This window comes from Talpa europaea (assembly GCF_964194135.1).
Source record: "Talpa europaea genome assembly, chromosome: 14".
Lineage (NCBI taxonomy): Eukaryota > Metazoa > Chordata > Mammalia > Eulipotyphla > Talpidae > Talpa > Talpa europaea.
The window spans coordinates 19,252,892-19,274,217 of record NC_140082.1 but is presented as its reverse complement, the minus strand read 5'-3'; the positions used below and the strand labels follow the sequence as shown (position 1 = coordinate 19,274,217).

At 43.8% G+C, this 21,326-nt stretch overlaps 2 protein-coding genes and 1 pseudogene across 7 annotated transcripts in view; 1 reads left to right on the top strand and 2 right to left on the bottom strand.

Annotated features, from left to right (window-relative positions):
- Positions 1-9,461, bottom strand: part of LOC311183681 (ankyrin repeat domain-containing protein 26-like) — a gene marked incomplete at its 3' end in the record, with an annotated part of 69,195 nt that extends 59,734 nt beyond the window's left edge. The window contains exons 1-4 of the mRNA XM_084253226.1: positions 9,160-9,461; positions 5,640-5,754; positions 5,300-5,473; positions 1,647-1,753 (exon numbers count right to left, since the gene is read on the bottom strand). Of these exons, the coding sequence (XP_084109352.1) occupies positions 1,647-1,753; positions 5,300-5,473; positions 5,640-5,754; positions 9,160-9,401 (638 nt within the window). The 5' untranslated portion in view covers positions 9,402-9,461. The remainder of the gene's footprint in view (positions 1-1,646; positions 1,754-5,299; positions 5,474-5,639; positions 5,755-9,159) is intronic.
- Positions 2,249-2,825, top strand: LOC311183587 (heterogeneous nuclear ribonucleoprotein A3-like; annotated as a pseudogene). Its single transcript has 2 exons — positions 2,249-2,269; positions 2,335-2,825. The product of its transcript is annotated as a heterogeneous nuclear ribonucleoprotein A3-like (transcript).
- A 7,387-nt stretch (positions 9,462-16,848) lies between the features above and the next one.
- Positions 16,849-21,326, bottom strand: part of GIT2 (GIT ArfGAP 2) — a gene marked incomplete at both ends in the record, with an annotated part of 47,443 nt that continues 42,965 nt past the window's right edge. For all 5 annotated transcript variants that reach the window (XM_084253772.1, XM_084253773.1, XM_084253776.1 and 2 more), the window contains 2 exons: positions 16,849-17,061; positions 17,532-17,595. In XM_084253772.1, the coding sequence (XP_084109898.1) occupies positions 16,849-17,061; positions 17,532-17,595 (277 nt within the window). The remainder of the gene's footprint in view (positions 17,062-17,531; positions 17,596-21,326) is intronic.

Here is a 21,326-nt window from a genome sequence, read left to right as displayed (position 1 = left end):
TGATGGTCAAGGGTCAAATGTATTTTTATCCTTTCATATTAGGAGACATATTTGGTGATGATGGGTAATGTTTCCAAGGCCACACACCTAGCAAGGGGGAAAGTGAGAAATTAATACCAGGCTTTGTGAATCTAAAGCCCATCTCAATTCACTTTCTCACCTACACATAACTTGTCTTCATAATGGAAAAGTTCATTTACAAAAGCTCATTCTTTATCCTATTCATACCAATTAAAAATAAAAACAGGGAAAAAACAGAAATGACAAGGGAAAAAAAATTCCTGAGCACCTAATCACTACTTAGGCATATAACCTAATAATGTAACAGGGGACTAAGACAAAAGTTGTTACAGGTGGTGCCCCCTGGTGGGAGAGGGGTGCTGGTGAGGATAGAGAGCCTCAGGGGAAATGCAAAGTAGCCACGTGGGTGGAGACTCTGATAAGAAATAAAAGGGACTGCAGAAGCAGCCCCAGGATTCAGCATTCAGGATTTCAGTGTTTTCAAATCTTCAGAGATTCCGGGGTCAACCATTTCTGCCCTCACCATGCCAATCTTCCAGAAGACTGGTGTGGATCTCTGAAGGATGCAGAGAAGCTTCCAGCAGTCAACCTCAGAGAAGAAATGTTTGGCTATTTTGCAGGTAGCCAAGCCTGAAACTGTTCCCAGCTTTGCTGCTGTTATAGCCTGGTAGGAAAAGGTGAAGACCCGGGGCTGGGTACCTCACTGAACTGTGAGTGTGGCCATTTGTTGGGACATTCCACTGCTGCGGCTGCTGTTTTGAGTGTCACTTGTTTGGTGCTGTGCTGGGTCATCTTGGCAGCTCTGGTGAGCATCTCCTGGTGTGTCTCCTGCTGTCTTCGTGAGTTGGATCCCGGCCGAAAATCTGACTGTCACGTGCTCCAGGCCCTTAAAGGTGGCAAGAAACCAACTTGGGAGGCTTTCTGTGTAGGACTTTAAAACACTGGACACTGCTTCAGGTGAGGTAAACGGCCATTTGTGGCCTCAGTGACTCTTTGTTTTTCCTTGTTTGTTAAATAAATGCCAATATTGTTGTTCTCTGAACCTGAGTAGTCTTGCAATTGTGTGCATGGATGAAGAACTCAGATGGTGACCAGTAAACTATTTGAGCAATGTCAGTTTTAGTGCCCTTGCTACCCTGTATCAATAACACCGATATTGCTCAAAGGTAGCAATTTAAAGCAGAGTTATCCAAAAAAACAAAATCAAACTCTGATTTTGGCTTAATATGCAAGTTTTAAGAATATATATATATAAAATAAAGGTGAAAGAAAGACAATAAAAGGGTTAAGAAATTCAATGTTGATAAACTAAAATCAAAGTTCGCACTTTACAAAGCTGAAAAATCTAATATGAAACCATGTAGTTAAGGCAGAACATGTGACCCAAAAAAGCTGATCAAAATGACGTCAGTCCATATTATCAAGGAATATGAGTCCTGCTGTGTTCTTCACATTGCCCAGTCAGAATAATTGCTTTCCTTCCTAACTGATAATGTGCTGACAGTTTTCATTATATACCAATAACTGTAAGTTAATCCTCTTATTAATATAATCTTTCTGGAGTGTTTGTTACTGCTCTAGACCAATAATACTAAAGTTTTAAAAAAATGAACAGACTACCCTACCGTCTGTACTTATCCACTGCATGTATGTTTGCCCCCTCTTTTATTAAAAATTCAGCCATTTCCTGTTTCCTTTCATTTATAGCAATTAAAAGCGGTGTGAGGCCAGCCTGGAAAAAAGCAAAAACAATTCATGGTTTACAAAATCACATATTTTTAGACTGAATTTTAAAACTTACAAAGAGATGATCTGAATTTAACCATATAATGTGGAAATTAAATAAAAAGGAGTCCCTTTCCTTCTCAATCCTCTGTCATTTCCACATGCACTGCTCCTTCTTTAAAATGCCCCTCCTGGGCCTCCCCTGGTGGCGCAGCGGTTGAGCGCTGGGCTGCGCGAAGCTGCCCGCAGCCTCTGCAGCGCCGGTTCGCTCCCCGGCTGTTCCCCGGCTGCTCCCGGAGGGTCCCACATGGCACGCAGACCTCTCCTGCTGCCCGCTGCTCCCCTCAGCAGTGTACTTCATCATTCTGCCTGTTCTGCTCCCTGCTCTGGCTCTGGTGAATTCTCTCACCCTTCCGCGCTTCTGACTGTACCCAGTGCTTGTATAAATAAATAAATAAAATAAAAATTAAAAATATATACATAAAATAAATAAAATTAAAAAATGCCCCACCTGTTCCTCTTGGTCCCATTGTGAACTCTAGTTGGAAGAGGGAAGTCCAGTCTCAAAATGGAGGACCATGACCCAAGGAACCACAGCAGTTGAGAAAACTGCTTCTTGGTGGTATGGGCTTTGAAACTACAGATGATAGTTTAAGAGAATATATTAAGAAATGGGGTACCCTTACAGATTACAAGGTGATGAGAGACCCCCAAACTAAACATTCCAGGGTCTTCGGTTTTGTGACTTACTCTTATGTGGAAGATGTGGGTAGAGCAATGGGTGTTCGACCACACAAGGTTGATGGCAGGTAGTGGAGCCAAAGAGCTGTTTCTAGAGAGGATTTCTAGTGCCCATTAAACAGTGAAGGCATTTTTTGTTGTTTGTATTAAAGAAGATAAAGAGAAATATAATTTGAGAGACTATTTTGAAGGTATGGCAAGATTTAAACCACAGAAGTTATGAAAGATAGGCAGAGCAGAAAAAGGGATTTGCTTTTGTAACCTTTGATGATCATGATACAGTTGATAAAATTGTTGTTCAGAACTACATTGGCCTCCCTGGTGGCGCAAGGGGTTAAGACGCAACCTATGAAGCTCGCCGCAGCCACTGCAGCACAAGTTTGATCCCCAGCCAGGGAGCTACCCACACGGTACAGAAGACCTCTCCTGTCTTGCCTGCTGCTCCCCTCAGCAGTGTATTTCAGTCAGTCTGCCTGTTCTGTTTCCCACTCTGTCTATGGAGAATCCTCTCACCCCCTACAACTCTGGCCTGCAACCCAGTTCTTGTATGCATAAATAAATCTTTAAATAATACATTATTAATGGGCATAACTGTGACATGAAAAAGGACCTTTCTCAATAAGAAATGTAGTCTGCTGGATCACAAAGGGTTGTATAGGTAGATCGGGCAACTTATTGGGTCATGCAAGGAACTTTGATGGAAGAGAAGGATATATTAGTGAAAGTGGTGGCAGCAGAGGAGATTATGGAGGAGAAGATGATGAATATAATGGTTTTGAGGGTGATGGTTGCAACTATAGTGGTGGTCCTAGTGATAGTAATAGAGGAGGCTATGGTGATGGTGTAGCAGGTAATGAAAACCAAGGTGGTGGATATAGTGGTAATGCGGAACATGATGGTTACAGTGAAAGAAGAAATTTTGCCAGTGGTAACTATGATGGTAGTGTGAATTGCAATGATTTGGGGAGTTACTGTGGCCAAATGGATCCATGAAAGGAGACAGCTTTGGTGAAAGAAGCTCAGGCAGTCTCTATGCTGGTGGTTATGATCTGCTGGTGGAAATGGTGGCTATGGCTAAAGAAGCTTCTAAAATTTCAGCAGAAAAATGTTATAGGCCTCGCAGCACAGAGAGCGAGATGTTGTTAGGAAAGCTAAAGGTTACTTTCAGACAGTCATCCCAAATCCATTAAAGGAATTGTAAAAATTTTCACAAAAGCAATGATGATCCACAGTCAGGAAAATTACTCCAGGTTTAACTGGAAGCCCTTCTTGGTCAGGACTGTCATAGCCACAGTTCACAAGAAATGCAGCTATTGATTAAAGCAATGGCATGTCAATTAAATGAACATTCCTTTTATCTGTTGTAGCTTTGTCTTTTTCTTTCCATTATATCAGGTATATTGCCCTGTAAATTATGGTAGTGGTACCAGGAATAAAAAAATAAGGAATTTTTAACTTAAAAATAAATAAATAAGATGCTCCTCCCTCTATCACTTCTGCAGATGCAAAGTCAGTCTCTAAAACTCACTCCAAGCATTTACTGGTTCCAAGAATCTTGCTTCCATCACAGAATTTACCATGAACACTGTAGTTATTGTATTGCTCCCCATCTAAACCAAGAAGCACTTGAGGTTATGGGCTGCTTTTTAAAAAAATCTCTGTATGTCCCAACTCTAAAGGACAATAGAGTAAATGCTTTAAATGTTTTTATTGAATTAATAATCTTAATAGTTATCTCTGGAGTAGTGTTTCTTAAAATATATTACAAACATTATCTACTTTAGCAGAAATTAAGGACTGTGAGACACTAGAAACATTCACAATCATCTATTGTTAAAGAAATATACAAAACATTACATGGTCAGCTCTAAAGAAATCTGTTTAACTTTTCTTAATCCTTATTTGATAATACCTTCTTGTGGCAAACATCAACATTTGAGGGATTAAGACTTGTGGGGATTGTTGTGAGAATTTTACACTGAAGGTGAAGGTTTTCTGCAGGTTACATAAATTTGCTTGGTTCTCTTCTATCAATGGCACCTGGATCCCAGATGTCAAGATCTGGTGCTCCTACTCCAAATGAGTGACTAAAGAAGTGGACTCTGAATTAAAAAACAAAGACTTCAAATGAACTCTGGGTTGTCAGAGCTTCAGGGACAGGCTGTGTGTGTCCAGAGTAAAGTGCAGGTTCACTGGCTTCACTCTCACCTGTTCTGCATGTACAGCCTTGACCCCACTGGGGCACTGCATGATGCCAAGCAGGACTACTCCCTGATGGGGCAGACCCCACGGTGGTTCACAGAGGGCAGAATGGTGAGCAGCACATGTGGATGTCCTGCTTGGATGTCAAGACATGACCTAACCCCTTACCCTGATTTCCGAATCTTAGGGGCCTGAAGCACCCTGGGCCAGGCAGGCTGCCAATTCTCCCTTCCATCTGCAACCATGGGGGCTACATATGGAGTCTCCCTTCTTTTCCCTCCCATCCCCAGTAGCACCCACTTCCTAAGCCCATGCATAGTACCCAGTCCCCACCACGCCTTCAGTCTTTTGTGGCCCCTGAGCCTACATCCACTTCCAGGTGCCAGTTTTGCCATCTGGGGTGGAAAGGTGACCAGGGGACAGAACTTTGGCCTTTCCATGGGCACCATCAACTAGACCTCCCTCACTTAGCTTTGGACTTGTGTCCATAGCAACAGAGCCTCATGTATACTTACCAGTATATATACATGTGTGCTTATGTATAAGATATAGACAGTAAAATCCTTTGTAGCTTAAAAATATTTTGTAAATAAAGTTGGTTGGCCTGTACCTTGTTTCTTGCTTCTATATCTGCATTGTGTGAGAGCAGCTTCCCTGCTATTGATGTACTCTCAGCAGTGACCGCAGAGTGGAGAGCAGTCTCACCGTAGATGTCTGTGACATTTGGATCAGCACCGTGTTCTAGCAGAAGAGTTGCACACGCCTCATCCTGGCATTGTACCGCCTGTCAGTATCATACAAGGAAACAGACAGTAAAAGCTAGGAATTCAATACAAACATTCCATAGTTCTCGCCAATTAGATCTGCTTAAATGAGGTTCATAAATTCATTTCCAGTCTAAGCATGTAAGTCAAATCCATCTCAAGCTGGGGCAACTGGCTAGCACATACCTTCATCAGAGCTGTCCTGTTCTCACTGTCACACAGGTTAAGCTGGCATTTTCTCTCTATGAGGAGGGTTACCACTTCCTGATGACCATGGGCAGCAGCCAGATGGAGGGCAGTCCTATGAAAGTGAGAGGCTCCTTTAGGAAATTATAGTGCACAACCCCAAATACACCATTACTCATGGCGCTGTAGCCACGAGATAGCAGGTTATCCCTGTGTCTTCTAAACAAATATTTCATTTTCTTTTGCAAAAGTACATTTACTAATGTACTCATCCCATTAATGAAAGAGCAGCCTGTTTGAATAGAAAAAGCATGACCTTTGGATTCAGCTCAACTCAGGTTTGAATCCTATTTTACTCCATCACTTATAGCTATTGCTTTAGTTTCTTTTTTTTTTTTTTTAAGATTTATTTATTTATGCATACAAGAGCTTGGGCACAGGCCAGAGGTGTGGGGGATGAGAGGATTCACCAGAGACAGAGTGGGGAGCAAAACAGGCGGATTGACTGAAACACACTGCTGAGGGGAGTAGTGGGCGAGTCAGGAGAGGTCTCCTGACTCCCTGGCCGGCTGGGGAATTGAACTCATGCTGCAGAGGCTGCGGAGGCTGTGGATAGCTTCATAGGTTGTGTCTTAACCCCTGTGCCACCAGGGAGGCCCTATTGCTTAGTTTCTAACCTCAATTTCTCATTGAGAAATTATCTCACAGAACACTTTATGCAAAGTGTTCAGTATAGTCCCTAGCACAAACAACAGCTCACTTTTGTCAGTTAATATTATTCTTATTATTACCACTTTATAAAGATAATAAATCAATTAAGTAAAACTCAAATACACCTACATTGCAGATATGTTTATGTTTTAGAGGGGCACAGTACTTCACTTTCTCACATTTTCACAACCCTGACCTTGGAATGCAATGTATAATTCATACTGTATCCCAACTACAATTGACAGCATGTAAAAAATATCTCACTGATACATAACATAGTGGGGTATCATACAACCCAGATGTGAAAGTTTATTCAGAAATAACGATCCTCAAAAAAACTACTCTGACCATAGGAAATTGTAAAAGATAACCTTTACTTGCCTGTTTGAAAATTCATAATAGTACTAATTGCTATTATTAATTATTGGAAATACTGATTTTCCCACCATTTAGCAATCAAAATAGTGAATAAAGTGAACCATTCCTATTCAGAGGAAAGTTGAGTTTCTTTTGGCTTAAAGTTTCTTGAAAACCAAGGATGAGCAGTGGGCAACTTTTCTGCTAGAACACGGTGCTAATCCAAATGTCTCGGACACCTACAGCGACACTACTCTCCACTCTGTGAATATCATTAAATATGTATATAATAAAATCTACAAGCACACGTAAAAGGTTACCTTTACACCTCAAAGTTTAGTTAGAAGTAACAATACGCAAGAATATTTAAAACAGAAAGTGAGGAATATTTTTTTTTTGTGAAAGATCCACATTCCTGCTACTCTTTAGGATTATTTTACCAATAGTAAACTTACACTAGAATTTATATACATATTCATTCTACAAATTTTTTAAGATTTACTTATTTGTATACAAGAACTGGGGTACAGGCCAGAGGTGCGGGGGGTGAGAAGATTCACCAGAGACAGGGCAGGGAACAGAACAGGCAGATGGACTGAAGTACACTGCTGAGGTGAGCAGCAGGCAAGACAGGAGAGGTCTGCCGCGCCATGTGGGTATCTCCCTGGTCAGCCGGGAATCGAACCCGTGATGCAGAGTGCTGCACTCAACCCTCTGTGCCACGGGGGGGGGGGGGGACCAAAAATTAGTTTTTTATAAAAAGGAATAGAAAAATTTAGTTACACAGATGCTCAGAAATAAAAATTTGATCACATTTGGTACATATCTTTGGCTAACACAAGACTACCATCTGGGTGTATGTCTAATCAAAATTATTTTCTCACTTAATGATCTACCAAAATTTATCTTTGATGTCCTGGCCATCTATGCCTCTGCCAGTTTCTATGGTCACATGTCATCCTATGAATGCACTGAAATTTATTTATAAAATCCATTGTATTAGCATTAGTTCTTCCTAATACATTAATATTTTGAGCAGGGCTGAAAAAAATATGTTATTTATCTCTGCTTCCTGAAGATATTTTAGGATAAATTTAATTGATTTGTAAAAGAAACATTTTTAAATGTGGTGCTTATTATCCAATTGCCTATTTGAAAAGTCAAAAGCAACTTAAACTTCAAACAATAGTACAAACATCATTGTCTCTTAGCCCCACAAATTTTGTGCATGGAAAATGTTATTTCATTCCTCTTTTACTTACATTCCTTTACCTAACTGGGACAACAAATATTTTTCCCAATGTCCATTGGCCACCTGTAGATATGCAAAAAAAAGTACTTTTCACAATTTCAAATTAGAGTTTAGTTTCTTTCTCATTGACATCAAAGAATTCTCTGTAAATTAAGATCTTTTCTGACTAATATGAAATGTCAACGGTATCAGGTTCTAAAATCTTACACACATGTGCGTATTTGGGCATTGTCTATTCTGCTCCATTTATTTCTCTGTCTTTCCAGTTGTTGTTAAACAGTGAATGACTATTTGGTAAAAATTTATAGCACATTTTGCTATCTAGAAGGGTAAGCTTTTGTCTACTATAAAAAAAAAAAGTTTCTAAGTTTCTTCACAATAGAAGACAGCAGTGTAACTCAATTTTTTTAACCTTGATATTATTTGATTTGTGCAAAATCAACACAGAAAGAGCTCACATTTTGAGAAACTGAGTTTTTCTGTTCCAGAACACAGAGCCATCTTCCCCCTTCAGTTAGTTTCCTTTGCTCAAAAAAGAACATGTATAAAAAGATGTAAACTGATAAAAATGGATATTAGTTTATCTGAAGAATTTAGCCAAGGAGTTATTTTTCTCATCACGCAGTTTCTACAATATATAACACAATGGTTAAAAGTATGTACATCCAGGGCCTCCCTGGTGGCACAGGGGGTTAAGACACAACCTATGAAGCAATCCTCAGCCACTGTTGCACGAGTTCAATCCCGGGCCTGCCAGGGAGCTACCCACATGGCGCAGCAGACCTCTCCTGTCTCATCCACTGCTCCCCTCAGCAGTGTATTTCAGTATATCTGCCTGTTCTGCTCCCCGCTCTGTCTCTGGTGAGTCCTCTCACCCCTCGCACCTCTGGCGTGTACCCCAGCTCTTGAATGCATAAATCTTTAAAAGAAAAAAAAAAAGTATGTACATTCAAAATAAAGAGGACATAATCAATTTCCCTTCTTTCTCTTATTACTCAACTAAGTCGTTTCAAATTGCCAAAGTGTTCTATAAAAGCAGGCACCGTTTTTGTTTTTGCTGCACACCTAGACATCTGGGTGCTAGACCTTAGCACCCAAGGGCGCGCCTGCGAGGACTGGAAGGCTGGGCTCTTCTCCCAGGACTACCCCCACCACCAACACCAACCTGCCTCCACCCTGCGGGCCTCGCAGTCCTGTTACCTGAGCTGCCTGTCCTGGTCGTTCAAGCCGCTTTTCCCCAACAGGAGAATCCCCTGCACTCTGGCTACGTCTCCGGCCACCGCAGCTTTGTGGATCTTCCCCAGGTCTTTGTCTTGAATGTCGGGGTACCCAAGCCGCCTCAAGTTGACATTCTCGGTGCTGGCGATGTGGGGCTGCACGTTGATGGAGGAGCCCCAGAACCACCAGCCCTTCCTACTCCTCAGGCTGAAAACGCTCTTCATGGTGGAGCCTAGGGGCTTCAGAGACGCCTCGAACCCGCCGCCCCACCGCTCCGCTTTCGGCCTCCGCCAGCACCAGACACTTGCGCTTATGGAGGATGCGCCAACGGCCTCCCCAAAGCCTCCGAGACGGTTGGGAACCTTTCACGCCAGAAGGACAGTTGCCAAGCAACACCCGTGAGCATGAGCACGGAGGTCCGAAGCCAACGGTGCCCAGAGCTTTACCCGAGGCCGCACCTTCAAACCTCAGGGTCCCTGGTGGGCTGTCCAGGACTCTCCTCTACCCCGCGCGGGAACAGGTACGGTGCAGGGCAGTCGCGGGGTGGCTCGCGCGCTCCTTGTGACAAGCTCCAAGCCCGAGCGCCCCCATCCCTACGCCCGCCCGCCTGCCCTCGCTGCAGGTGTGACAGCTGGCCGGGTCCTCACCAGAGCACCAGCGTGAGACCAACCCCCACGCAGTGCGCAGCAGCGGGTACCTGTCCCTCATGCACTCCCGCCGCTAGGGGTGGCCGGGGGCGTGGAGCACTGGGAGAGTGGAAAGCGCTTGGGAAGCTCTGGAGAACCCCGGGCCCAGCGCCCGAAAAGGTGGGGGGGAGGCGGGGGTGGGGGAGTGGGGTGGGTGGAAAGAGGTCTTATAGGCCACCGCCAGCGCACGCGGCACAGGAAAACAGCTGGCACAAACTATTGTATTTGCCAGGGCAAACCCATCTGGCCTGGCTGCCAGAGGTCTAGGAGCACAAGGGCAGTCCCAGAGCACCCAGAATGAAAACCGGCCCCTATGACGCCTTGCAGGTTTCCCGGGCTCGGGGCTCAGTGCTGGGAACTCTCTCCTGCGCACACTACAACTTTGCATGCCCATCTGCAGCCTGGGCAAAGTCCTGTGGCTCATCAATTCAAAGAGAAGGGATCAGGGCCTCCCTGGTGGCGCAAGGGGTTAAGACACCAGCTATGAAGCTGTCCGCAGCCACTGAAGCATGAGTTGGATCCGGGTCTGGGGAGCTACCCACATGGTGCAGCAGACCTCTCCTGACACGTCCCCTGCTCCCCTCAGCAGTGTATTTCAGTCAATCTGCCTGTTCTGTTCCCCACTTTCTCTGGTGAATCGTCTCACCCCACCCCCACCAACACCTCTGGCCTATACCCCAGTTCTTGTATGCATAATTAAATAAATCTTTAAAAAAAATTTCTATGATTGTTAAAATTCATGAGTTATGTCACAGGATCCCTATTATTTTTTTTACAGCGATAGCTAATTTATTTAGTACTTTTTCCAGTAATATTGTGCATCATCTTGTTTCTGTTCCAAAGCCTTAGTCAGCTCCTCTAATGCCGCCTGCGGGTCCTCTTCGATCAAAGCATCTGAGAAGCTCCAGAAAAACCTCTGGGTTGTTGCAGGTCCTGCTGCGGCGGCCACCATCCCTTACAGTTTCTGTTGTTACTGCTGGAGTTGCTACAACCGAGGTTACAAGCTTTGCTGTCGCCCAAGGGGGAAGCTTAGGATCCCTATTCTTTGCTCCTCGTTCCATGTTGGTAAACTCAAAGCCACACACATTCATCTAGTTGAATTTAACATGGTGAAGGAAAGAAAAGACAGCAGGAGGCTCCCAGTTAGGAGCTGGAAAACAGGCAAAAACTAAGGTCCTATTGGGTGCACACAGGTGTTGAACGGAAACAAGAACACAATTAGCACAGAAGTCCAAGGGAAGGGGGCCCGTCGAAAAGAAAGACAACATTCTATTTCTTGAGCTGAGGAGTGGGAAACAGGTGACTATGTAATTCTACATAGATGCACTGGCCATGTTTCTGTAATTATAGTTCACGATGGGGGGTGAGGTAGGGGTGAAGAGCAGAGGCTGTAGCCCAGGTTGCCATGGTTCTAGTCCTGATACCCCACAGCTTAGAGGCTGGTTGACACTTCTTTGGGCCAGTTACTCATCTGTGAGATGTGAACACTGATGAAGCCATCTGGTAAGTACACAAATCTCAAAAAGACCTTGTTCTCTGCTAAGAGAAGTTCTGTCCCACCCCCACCGCTGCCTACCAGGAAACACCCTGCCTGTGATGGAGACTCTCCTGTCTCTGCTGCTGGACTTAGGCAGGATTGGCATCTCGTTTTAACAGGGAAGCAGACTCAGACTACATTCCCATTCTCCTTCAGTGGGAGGGCAGGGGTTGGGGGGTCTCTCCCTACTGTGGGGATAGCCATGTAGTCCCTATGCCATGCCCTGAGGGGAGCTCTCTTACTTCTAGTGGCAGGCACTGCTCCTTCCAGAAGGGCCAACCAGGAGGAGTCAGCATGCCACGTGGACTCCATGAGGTCCTGGTATTGTCAAAACAGTTGAGTCATACTCATAGATCAGAATCTTACTGGAGCAGTGGTAACTAATGTTTCAATTTGAGACAGACAGAAAAGATGAGAAATATTTGTGGCAAAACCAAGGAATTGAAAGACAAAATCAAATTTGACCACCCAGGTCCCATTCCTTTCAGCCTACCCACACAGCTCCCCCATCCTCCCCCACCCTCCAGACAGAGGACCACACAGAGACCAGCATCCCAGCCTTCCTGCTCTGACACTCCTAGGTGAAACTACTCAGTATCTCCCTCCCACTATATCTCTGCTGAGTTCATGGCCTCTCAGACCCTCTTCAACTTCCAGAAATTCTGCTCCTCGTCCTGGGTAGTTCACTATGCCAGCAGAGCCCCAGGGTTAACGGCACAGGCCTGGTGCTCTGACTTGCTCCACCACAACAAACTGGGTTCTAAGGGTCAGACCTCAGTTTCCTTATCTGCAAAATGGTAATCATTTCAGTTCCTACTTTAGGAAATTGTGCTTAGCCCCAGTGGGTGCATACACAGTGCAGGTCTTAACTGGGCCCTCTGGTCTGCATGGTGTAGAGTGGGGTGAGTGGGGAGTATTAAACAATACGGTCCTGGGAGACGAGGGCTGGAAGAGGAAAGACACTCTGGTGCAAGAGAAGGATAAGAAGCCAATCCCGGGGAGGGGGATTGGTGGGAATTGTACATTGTAAGACCAGCTTAGATTTCAAAATTTCTCTGTGTGTAATGTGTTCTGGGGCTCATGAGGAAATCCAGACCTGGGAGAGAGATGGGGCTCATGGGTTTACACCAAAACAAGAGGCCAAGGCTACATGAGGGGTTCAAAAGAGACAGGGGGTATAGAGCCAGGCCAAGGACAGAATAGGGGTGGGGAGCTAACAAAGGCCTGAGAGGGAAGAGAAAGGGAACGAGGAGTCCTAAGAAGGGAAGGTGTAGGCAGGCGCAAGGACTAAGAGGATTTTAGAGGAGACTCAGTCCTGAGAGAGAAGCTGCATTTGGGAGAAATGCAAAATACAGACTGGACTGACAATACACATCCCCCCTCTTCCCTCCATGTGCGAACTTCCTCACTTGTGAAAAAGAAGCAATTGCCTGCTTCATAGGGTTGCACTGAGGGTTGGATAAGTGCAGACATGTAAAACCAGCAGTGTCTGCCACAGACTTAGTTGATAGACATGAGCTATCATGTTTAAGTTCACAGGCAAGGAACTCTATGGGAGGGGGCTCTGAAAATGGTCTATAGCAGAGCTTCTCAGAGTGGCATCTCCTGAGAAGCTGTCAGAAATGCAAACTCACAGATTCCTGCTGAATCCTGGATGCACTCGAGGCCATGTTTCATTCAGCAAGCGCTCCAGGGGTGCTGGCAGGAGGGAGAACCCACCCTAAAAGCTGCCCCTGATTCTCAGCTACTGCTCTGGGTCTTGAGACAAGCTGGATCACCCCATGAGGGTGCTCCATCTTCCCCAGACTTCTCACTTGGCATGGCACCTGTGGAGACCCAATCCTGCACCTTCTGTGTGGGAAGAACACCCCAAATCACCTCTCCTGATGACAACTGCTGGGGACTGCAGTGGCCCTGATGAAGCCAGGTGTAAATCTTTACAGTTCCTCATGTGAATCTGCACAGTGGGTTTTGCTATAAAAGTAAAAAAAAAAAAAAAAAAACAGGTGGCCTGAGAAGCTGAACTGACTCCAAGATCAGATAACCTGATAAAAAGTGATAAGGGCACTTGTGCTCAGGCCTTCACTGAATTGAAAAAAATTAAACTTAAGGTGTGTAAATATATCATAAGATGCATGGGAACTGCTGTCTTGCTGTAGGATTTCTTTCAAGAAACCTACCTGCCTTAAGGACAGGGGAGGAAAAAGATCATCACAATGTGAGTCAAGAGCCCCAAGAATGTTAAGTATTATCAACTACAATCTCTTGTTCAAGATGGAGTTAGTGAGTTCTTGGATCTCTAATTATCTGGAAAAATCAACTAATGGATGGGAAGCACAGAATCACCACAAAGGCACTTATAGAGCCTGTTTATTGCATAACTAGCAGGCACATATTCCAAAACAATTTTACAACACTTAGAGGGTTGTACAGTAATTACAGGAGTAGAATGTACAATAAAAATGAAAAATAGGTACAGAATAGGGGTGACATGGATAAAACATATTTGAACAAAAGGCATTTCATTTTCCTATGCAGCATTTTCTTCTGTAAAAATAAGGGGGATCTTTGACTTGGACAAGGAAAGAAATTAAAATAATACCGGGAAGCTCATGGCTGCAGTTTGAGCACCAACACATGCTAGCTTCTCTCTTGGTTTTGCAACTTTAATTGCTTGAGGAATAGTCTAACAGCTCCTGAGTTGGGCACCTACAGTTCCAATTTTATGAAATTCTGCATTTGATCTTTGGGCCCAATTCATTGTTCTTTGGCAAATAAGAACTATTTGCATTCTGAGACAGATGACTTCAGTCAAAGGAGCTTAGGGATGGAGCTGTTTCCTTCTCTTCAGCAAGTGCCAGTTATGTAAAGTGCACCTCCACCCTATCAGCTTTGGGGGATGGAGGTCTGAGAATAAAGGGTAAAAAATGACATTACAGATGCAGACATTAGTGCAAGGCTACGGAACCCATGTGCAAAAAGGTGGGCAGAACAAGGTGCAACTTGCCAACAGGACCAACAAACCTCCAGACACGAGGCCTCAGACAATGCTGAGGAAATACAGGGGCACTTAAGGAGAAGGCCAGCTCGAGCCCTCCTGTCACTGTGTGCCACTACACCTGGAACTAATTTCCAGTTTTGGCACTGCAGGGTAACAGAGCAGTGGCATGATTCCGCAGTACTTCTACAAATAGAAATACTTTGTTGGTTCCCATGTTTCTTGGCTTTCTTTAGGGCACAGAAATAACATCCTCCATCGCAGTTCAGCGAATACACGGTAGATGACTCACTATTCAGAAGTCTGTGCTCCCAGCGAGGTCAAGGGCACCAACTCGGGACTGCCACAGGGTCTCTCCTGAGGGCCACTAGTAGGCTGAAGACGAGGACAGTGTTGGCAACCAAGAGGGTCAGTTAAGTACATGCAGCATGCAGACAAGGTTATCAACCAGGGCTTGAACTTATGGTAGAAGACATCCTTTCAGAGGGCATCCTCTCAGCATCCAACAGGAACGTGGCACTTAGGGTTGTGCAGACGAGCAAGTGGATGAGTTTTGACACTACTCAGTGTAGCAAAACCTGGCAAAAGCCTCCACACGCCTCAGCTTAGTAAACCAAACACCACTGTGGTGCTCCTTTCACGACAGCATACGGTCTAGCTATAAAGGTGTTTGTAAACCAAACAGTTCTGTGAATATACAGGCTTATTCAGCATGTATTTAGGCAACTTGATTACTCTGACTTCTTCAGACATGTGCATTAGCACTGTGGGGCAGGATATATGGCTAAAATGAGAACTAACAGCAACTTTAACATAGGGTAGGGCAGCCACATTACAGGTAAGGCTCAGTGGCTGAACCAGGGGAGCAGGCAAACCAGGCCCTCACACTGCACAGGTTTTGGGACCCTGGGGTGGAGGCTGTGACCCAGCAGTCTGGAGAAGAGAACTCAGCCACACATGTGCTATGAATATGTTTACATTAGCCGCCAACATTTACAGAGAAATGGTACAAAAAATAGCCAGACTTCTGGTGTCTCTTGAAAAAATAATCAAAGCTCTGACAACCCCTAGCTTACTTTCTCACAGAGCAGCCTGAGTACAGCTGGGGAGCTACTGTCTGTGTTGGGTGAGCCCTGGGCTCCTTCATTGTACTCCATCCCCAGGTCTGCACCTGGCTCACCTCATCTACGTCACTACTGCCTGGCATCTCTGGTCTAGGTCAGGGTCTGAGACACGTCCACAAAAAACTGTTGTGATGTCAGGGACAGCGATATGCATTAGCATTTAGGACAAGAAAGATCATTTTAGAAAAACAGAAAACAACCTCAATTGTTCCAGAACTAAATTCTGTGCTCATTCTTAACTTTGGGATAGTGAAAGAGAGAGAATCTATCTAAGGGATTCTTGAAAGGTGATGTCTAATTTTTAAGTACCAGCAAGGAAATGAACATGGATGATTGGCATAAATCTTACAAGAAGGCCTTACAGGTGATGAGACATGTGAAGCAGCTTGTGAGAAAGCTTTAGGTGGTCAAAGGCATGACTGGATTTTGGAAGAGAGGTACAAGGCCTTGTCAGGGAGTTGGTCATCTCTCTTCTCATTTTATGGCAGTGATATCTGAATGGGTGGTACAATTAGTTAAGGTTTCTGGACTAATGCTCCTCTGCTGTCTTTTTGGAATGAAATGTCCAGCGTCCTGGGTGAGCAATGGACTGTACATGGTAATGTGGATGATGTAGCCAACTGGACAAGACTAAATGAGACATGAGCTGGAGGATGAGTGCTTATCTGATGCCATGCAGTCTCAGGATGGGAGTCAAGTAGAGACAGAAGAGCAAGAGAGAAAAATTAAACAAGAGAACACTGAACATGCTAGAATAGTTAAAAGAAATGGAACGATTCATTGTTTCCTTCCAGGTGAGACTGCTACACTATTTTCAGAAAATGGCAAAGCCCTTTCTCTACATACATGCTTGGAGATATCCCAGACTTAAGAGGTTGGGCAGGAGGCTGGAATAGCCACTTATTGCACAAAGCTTGGTAGGGAACAGATTTTTAAAATCCAGCTCTTTCAATAAATTGTTTTACTGAAGATCTCATTTATAGTTTTAACCATAGGCAGGAAGTTTTAAGGGACGGAAACTTTCTAACAAACTTAAAACAATGAGGCTATGCTTTTGGATGTCTATGATCATGAACTCAACAGTCACTGACAGTACAACAAGACGTCAGAAAGTAAACTGGCAAATAGGCACAAAATAAGGCAAGTGGGTTAAATTAATAGTTGAAAAGTTGTTAGAAAACATGCAAAAATAATACTGAATTTTCTTTTAAAAAGTTTTAAACTTCCATTAAATGTTTGTTTCTGTAAAAACTGGAAGAGTTTCATGTCTAAATTTCAAACTGGACTTTAAAAAGCCTAGAAAACAGAAGGGCCAGCACTGTGCCATCAGTTGTTGTTCTCTTTGGTGGTGATGGTGACCAGCTGTTTAGCGGCCTTGGCGATGTCATACGCACACTGGATGACCTGCTGTGTGACCAGCTGGATGTCCGTGGGCAGGCCCGAGTCCCCGGGGAAGGTCTTCTTGCACTCTGACTGGAGTCGGTAGGCACTGGATGTCAGTAAGCGAAGGGATGTCCTTACCATGTCAGACTTGGGTTTCTAAACAGAAAAACATAGTCATTCGCTGTGAACTCCAAGATGGACACCCAAGGGCAGGGGCAAGTATTGTTCTGGAAACCAAGCTGTTCTACCATGAATGGCACTTCTGTTGTGTACTTTTTCAACCCAGAATGCGAGAGATGCTCAAATGCTCTAGCTCATGGGTCAAAGTGCATGCAGCATCATTTCAGTAGTAGGTGCTAGTCTATGCAGATTTTAAAAATATTGCTCTACTTGGGTGAAATATTCCAAATAAAATTTCATTCTATTAATGCCAAGCACTTAGTCTGTACAGTCCTGTCTTATTAAAACCAATATTCATGTAGAACAAAAGTAATTCAAAGCCGCATAACTGTTTAGAAATTTAAAATTCTCTGTTACAAAAAGGTTAATCTAGTAAAAAAGTCATAAAGAAAGTTCTTGCATTTTGTTTAATAGTATCTGAACCAAGTAAGCAGGAAGTGACTTACTTTAGGGAATAATACTGCCATTTCTGTAACAGCTACATGTATCCTCTCTGAGCAGGGAATATAACTGCAAAATATTGAAGAGGTTATTCAAAGACAGTAAAAATAATTCAAAGCAAAGAATACTTAGAGGTTAGAATAGGATCCGTTTATGTTTCCTGAAGGGACTGAAGCTATGGCCAGTCTGCTGTGAATGCCACACCAACAGAAAGCTTGAGTTATAAGGCAGGGTCTCCATTCTTTCTTGAAAGTTCTCTCAACCTGATAAAAGCAATTTCCAGGTGTGAACATAGGCAACATACACTACAACTAGTCAGGTGAAGCCACAAAACAGCCTATAAAGATATTAATTTATTTCCATCTGTCTCATCTTCCTGATTACTTGAAAAAGAAATGAGGATTTCCATGCAAAAGGCCACAGAAGTTAAAAAATAAATGACTTGGGCCTCCCCGGTGGCACAGCAGTTGAGCGCTGGGTTGCAAAGCTGCCCGCGGCCTCTGCGGCGCAGGTTCGATCCCCGGCTGCTCCCCGGCCACCGGAGGAGGGTCCCACATGGCACGCAGACCTCTCCTGCCGCCCGCTGCTCCCCTCAGCAGTGTACTTCGGTCCTTCTGCCTGCTCTGCTCCCCGCTCTGGCTCTGGTGAATTCTCTCACCTTCCTGTGCTTCTGACTGTACCCAGTGCTTGTATAAATAAATAAATCTTTAAAAAAATAAAATAAAGGACTTAAAAATATTTCTTTATAATTAGCATTGGAGTCTATACCTCAACAAGCACCTGGTCTTTAACCAGTGGATGTTTCTAAATTCCTTCCATTCAAATATATCTGACTTGTTGGGGCATCCAAAGTTTTACTTCTTGTATGGAGAGAAAACAGAAATCTGCTTCATAAAGTTGTTCAGGCACTTATCCACTTTCTCATGAAGTGATCTGTCATAAAACGCTCTGAGCACAGTCAGTACTTTCTCAGCTCACTGACAAGCTCTAAGAAGACAGCACATTAAACCTGCTGTCCCTATCTTTCCTCCAGGCCACCTGGCCTTCTAAGGACCCCACGGGCACAGAACAAGCACTCAGGCTCTATTCTCTGTGCTTTGCAGAGACTCACATCATCTCCCTAACAGCCCCATGAGATTGGTACTATTAATGCACCCCTTTTTCAAATGATGCACCTGAGGCCAGAAGAGGCTTAAAGACTGCCTCCACTCCCTCCAAGCTGGTGAGAGAGTTAGAGCTCAACCCTGGCCATCCAGCACCCACACCCAACTCCTCACTGCTCCTCACACAGACCTCTCCTCACCTCTGAGGCAACAGATTCACATTTTTATTGCAAGCCCTTTTTCACTGATGACCAGTCTCACTGTTTAAATGATAAGTGGAAGAATTGAGACTTTAGATTTATCCAGACTTCTTAGTATTAGTATTGTGACAAACACATCTGGGGCTAGTTTCTTTCTTTATTAAATTTATTTTTATTTTTTGCATAGAAGAACTGGGGTGTAGGCCAGAGGTGCAGGGGGTGAGTATTCACTAGAGACAGAGTGATGAGCAAAACAGGCGGATTTACTGAAATACACTGCTAAGGGGAGCAGTGGGTGAGACAGGAGAGGCCTGCTGCACCATATGTGGGTAGGTAAACTCCCTGGCCGGGGATCAAACTCAGGCTGTAGTGGTGACAGTGCTGAGACTTAACCCTTAGGCCACCAGGGAGGCCCTGGGGCTAGCTTTTTTTTTTTTTTTTTTAAAGATTTATTTTTTATTTATACACTAGCTGGGGTACAGGCCAGAGGCGCGGGAGGGTGAGAGGATTCACCAGAGACAGAGCAGGAGGCAGAACAGACAGACGGACCGAAAGAACTGCTGAGGAGAGCAGCGGGCGCAGCAGGAGAGGTCTGCCACACCATGTGGGAATCTCCCTGGCCAGCCGGGAATCAAACCCGCGCTGCAGAGGCTGCAGACAGCTTCACAGTGCTGCGCTCAACCGCTGCACCACCAGGGAGGCCCTGGGGCAAGCTTCTTATACCTTAAAAATGTTAGGTTTCTTCCAAGAGTTGTCTGTGTAGAAGATTCAGAGACAAAGACAAACTGAAAGTGGTACTAAGTAATAGTACTTAGACACCACATTGACACCAGGCCCTACGACTGACCCAGGGCCCATGAGGGAGATATGGCGAGAACACTTAGGAGCACTGCTTTTAGTGTGTTAAGAAGTACTGATGTGAACACTTAGATTTGGCCTTGCACGAGCACTCATGTGGCTGTTTTAAAATTTCTCTTCTAAGCTACATAACCATCTTAGCACTGAAAGCCTTCCAGTGACATTCTTTCTCCATCTTTTAACTCATGAAGTTCAATCCCTCTTAAAGACTGTCTGTCATAAGCAATCTTTGTACTTCATATTTGTAAAAAACCTACTATCAAAATGATTTTAATTAACAGACTACATTTTAATTTAACCATGAACTCAAACCAAGAAAATGGTTTATTCTCACCAAACATCTTCATGTGGGATTATCCTTTAGATCCATATACCATATACCATGTAATACCAAAAATGCTAATGAGCATTATTTAACTTGGAAATATAAGGGGGCTATAACCTATCTGGTTACAGACACTCAGAAAAAAAAGGCAATGCCCACAATAATTATTTGTATTGTGTAGGAATATTCTTGAACCACTATGTCTATTGAGACAGCACATTAACTGAGAAACATACCTAAGAGCTTTATATTTTGTTGTTTATAGTTTTCATTTTGACCTGGAAATATGATTCACCCTTTTCCTAAGTTTTCCTAAGGACAGTACTCAAAAATTCACTCTTGATGAAATTTTTAGGAAGTCCTCAATAAGCCACAAAGTATTGAGAAAGTTCTCCTCCTCCTTTAACAGAGAGACTTCACACTCACAACTTCCAATTCTTGTCTTTCTTCAAAAAGGCTTTCATGCATAGCATATAGTAATTCCTAAATTGTGCATTTGTGTGGGGATGTGTGAGTGTGGGAGAGAGACAGATGGACAGATACAGACAGGTGGAGAGTGAGGCTGGAGGCCCAGAAGGTGGAACCAAGCCATAGGAAGTTGGGAGATACAAGGGGCTTGCTTGGCCCTGGGAACCAGGACCAAACATGCCCTCCTGGGTTCAGTCCTCTTAGCAATAGCTCAAGTGATGGATCAACACGAGGAGGAAATAGAAGAAAAGAAAAACCAGAAAAATGCAAGGCTATAAACCAAAATGCCTGAGGTATGCTAATAGAATATCAGTTTATAAAATATAAATTGTTTAGGCCAATTCTGGTTTAAACCAAAAGAATGAGCTAATGACTTAAATAATTTTTAAAAAGAAATAGGATCACAGCATTTATTGAATGGATTTGTACATCTTAAAATTCCCCAATTGTAACAAACATATTGGGATCTTCAAAGCAGAGATGTCTTCCAGGCAGGTATGTATATTTTTGACAACTATAAAAAAGAAATGCAAGGCAACACTTTTTTTTTTTTTTTTTTTTTTTTAGTTTGAAACATGAGGATGACACTTCTAAACCAGGGGAAATGAGAAAGGAAGCACATTGTTAAATGATGGGAAAACCTGAGGAAAGGAGCTTATCTTGGTATTAATATTACTGCAAAGATTGTACTTTGGAAGCTGTGAAACATTCTGCTTTATGTAACAAGATAATGAAGTGGCTTGTGGCCAAGGCTGTCGTATGAGCAAAGAAACTAAACATGCGCAGCACATGAGTCCTCAGAGGCCTATAAGAAAGAGGATGCCTGGGGAAGGAGGAAGTCGACAG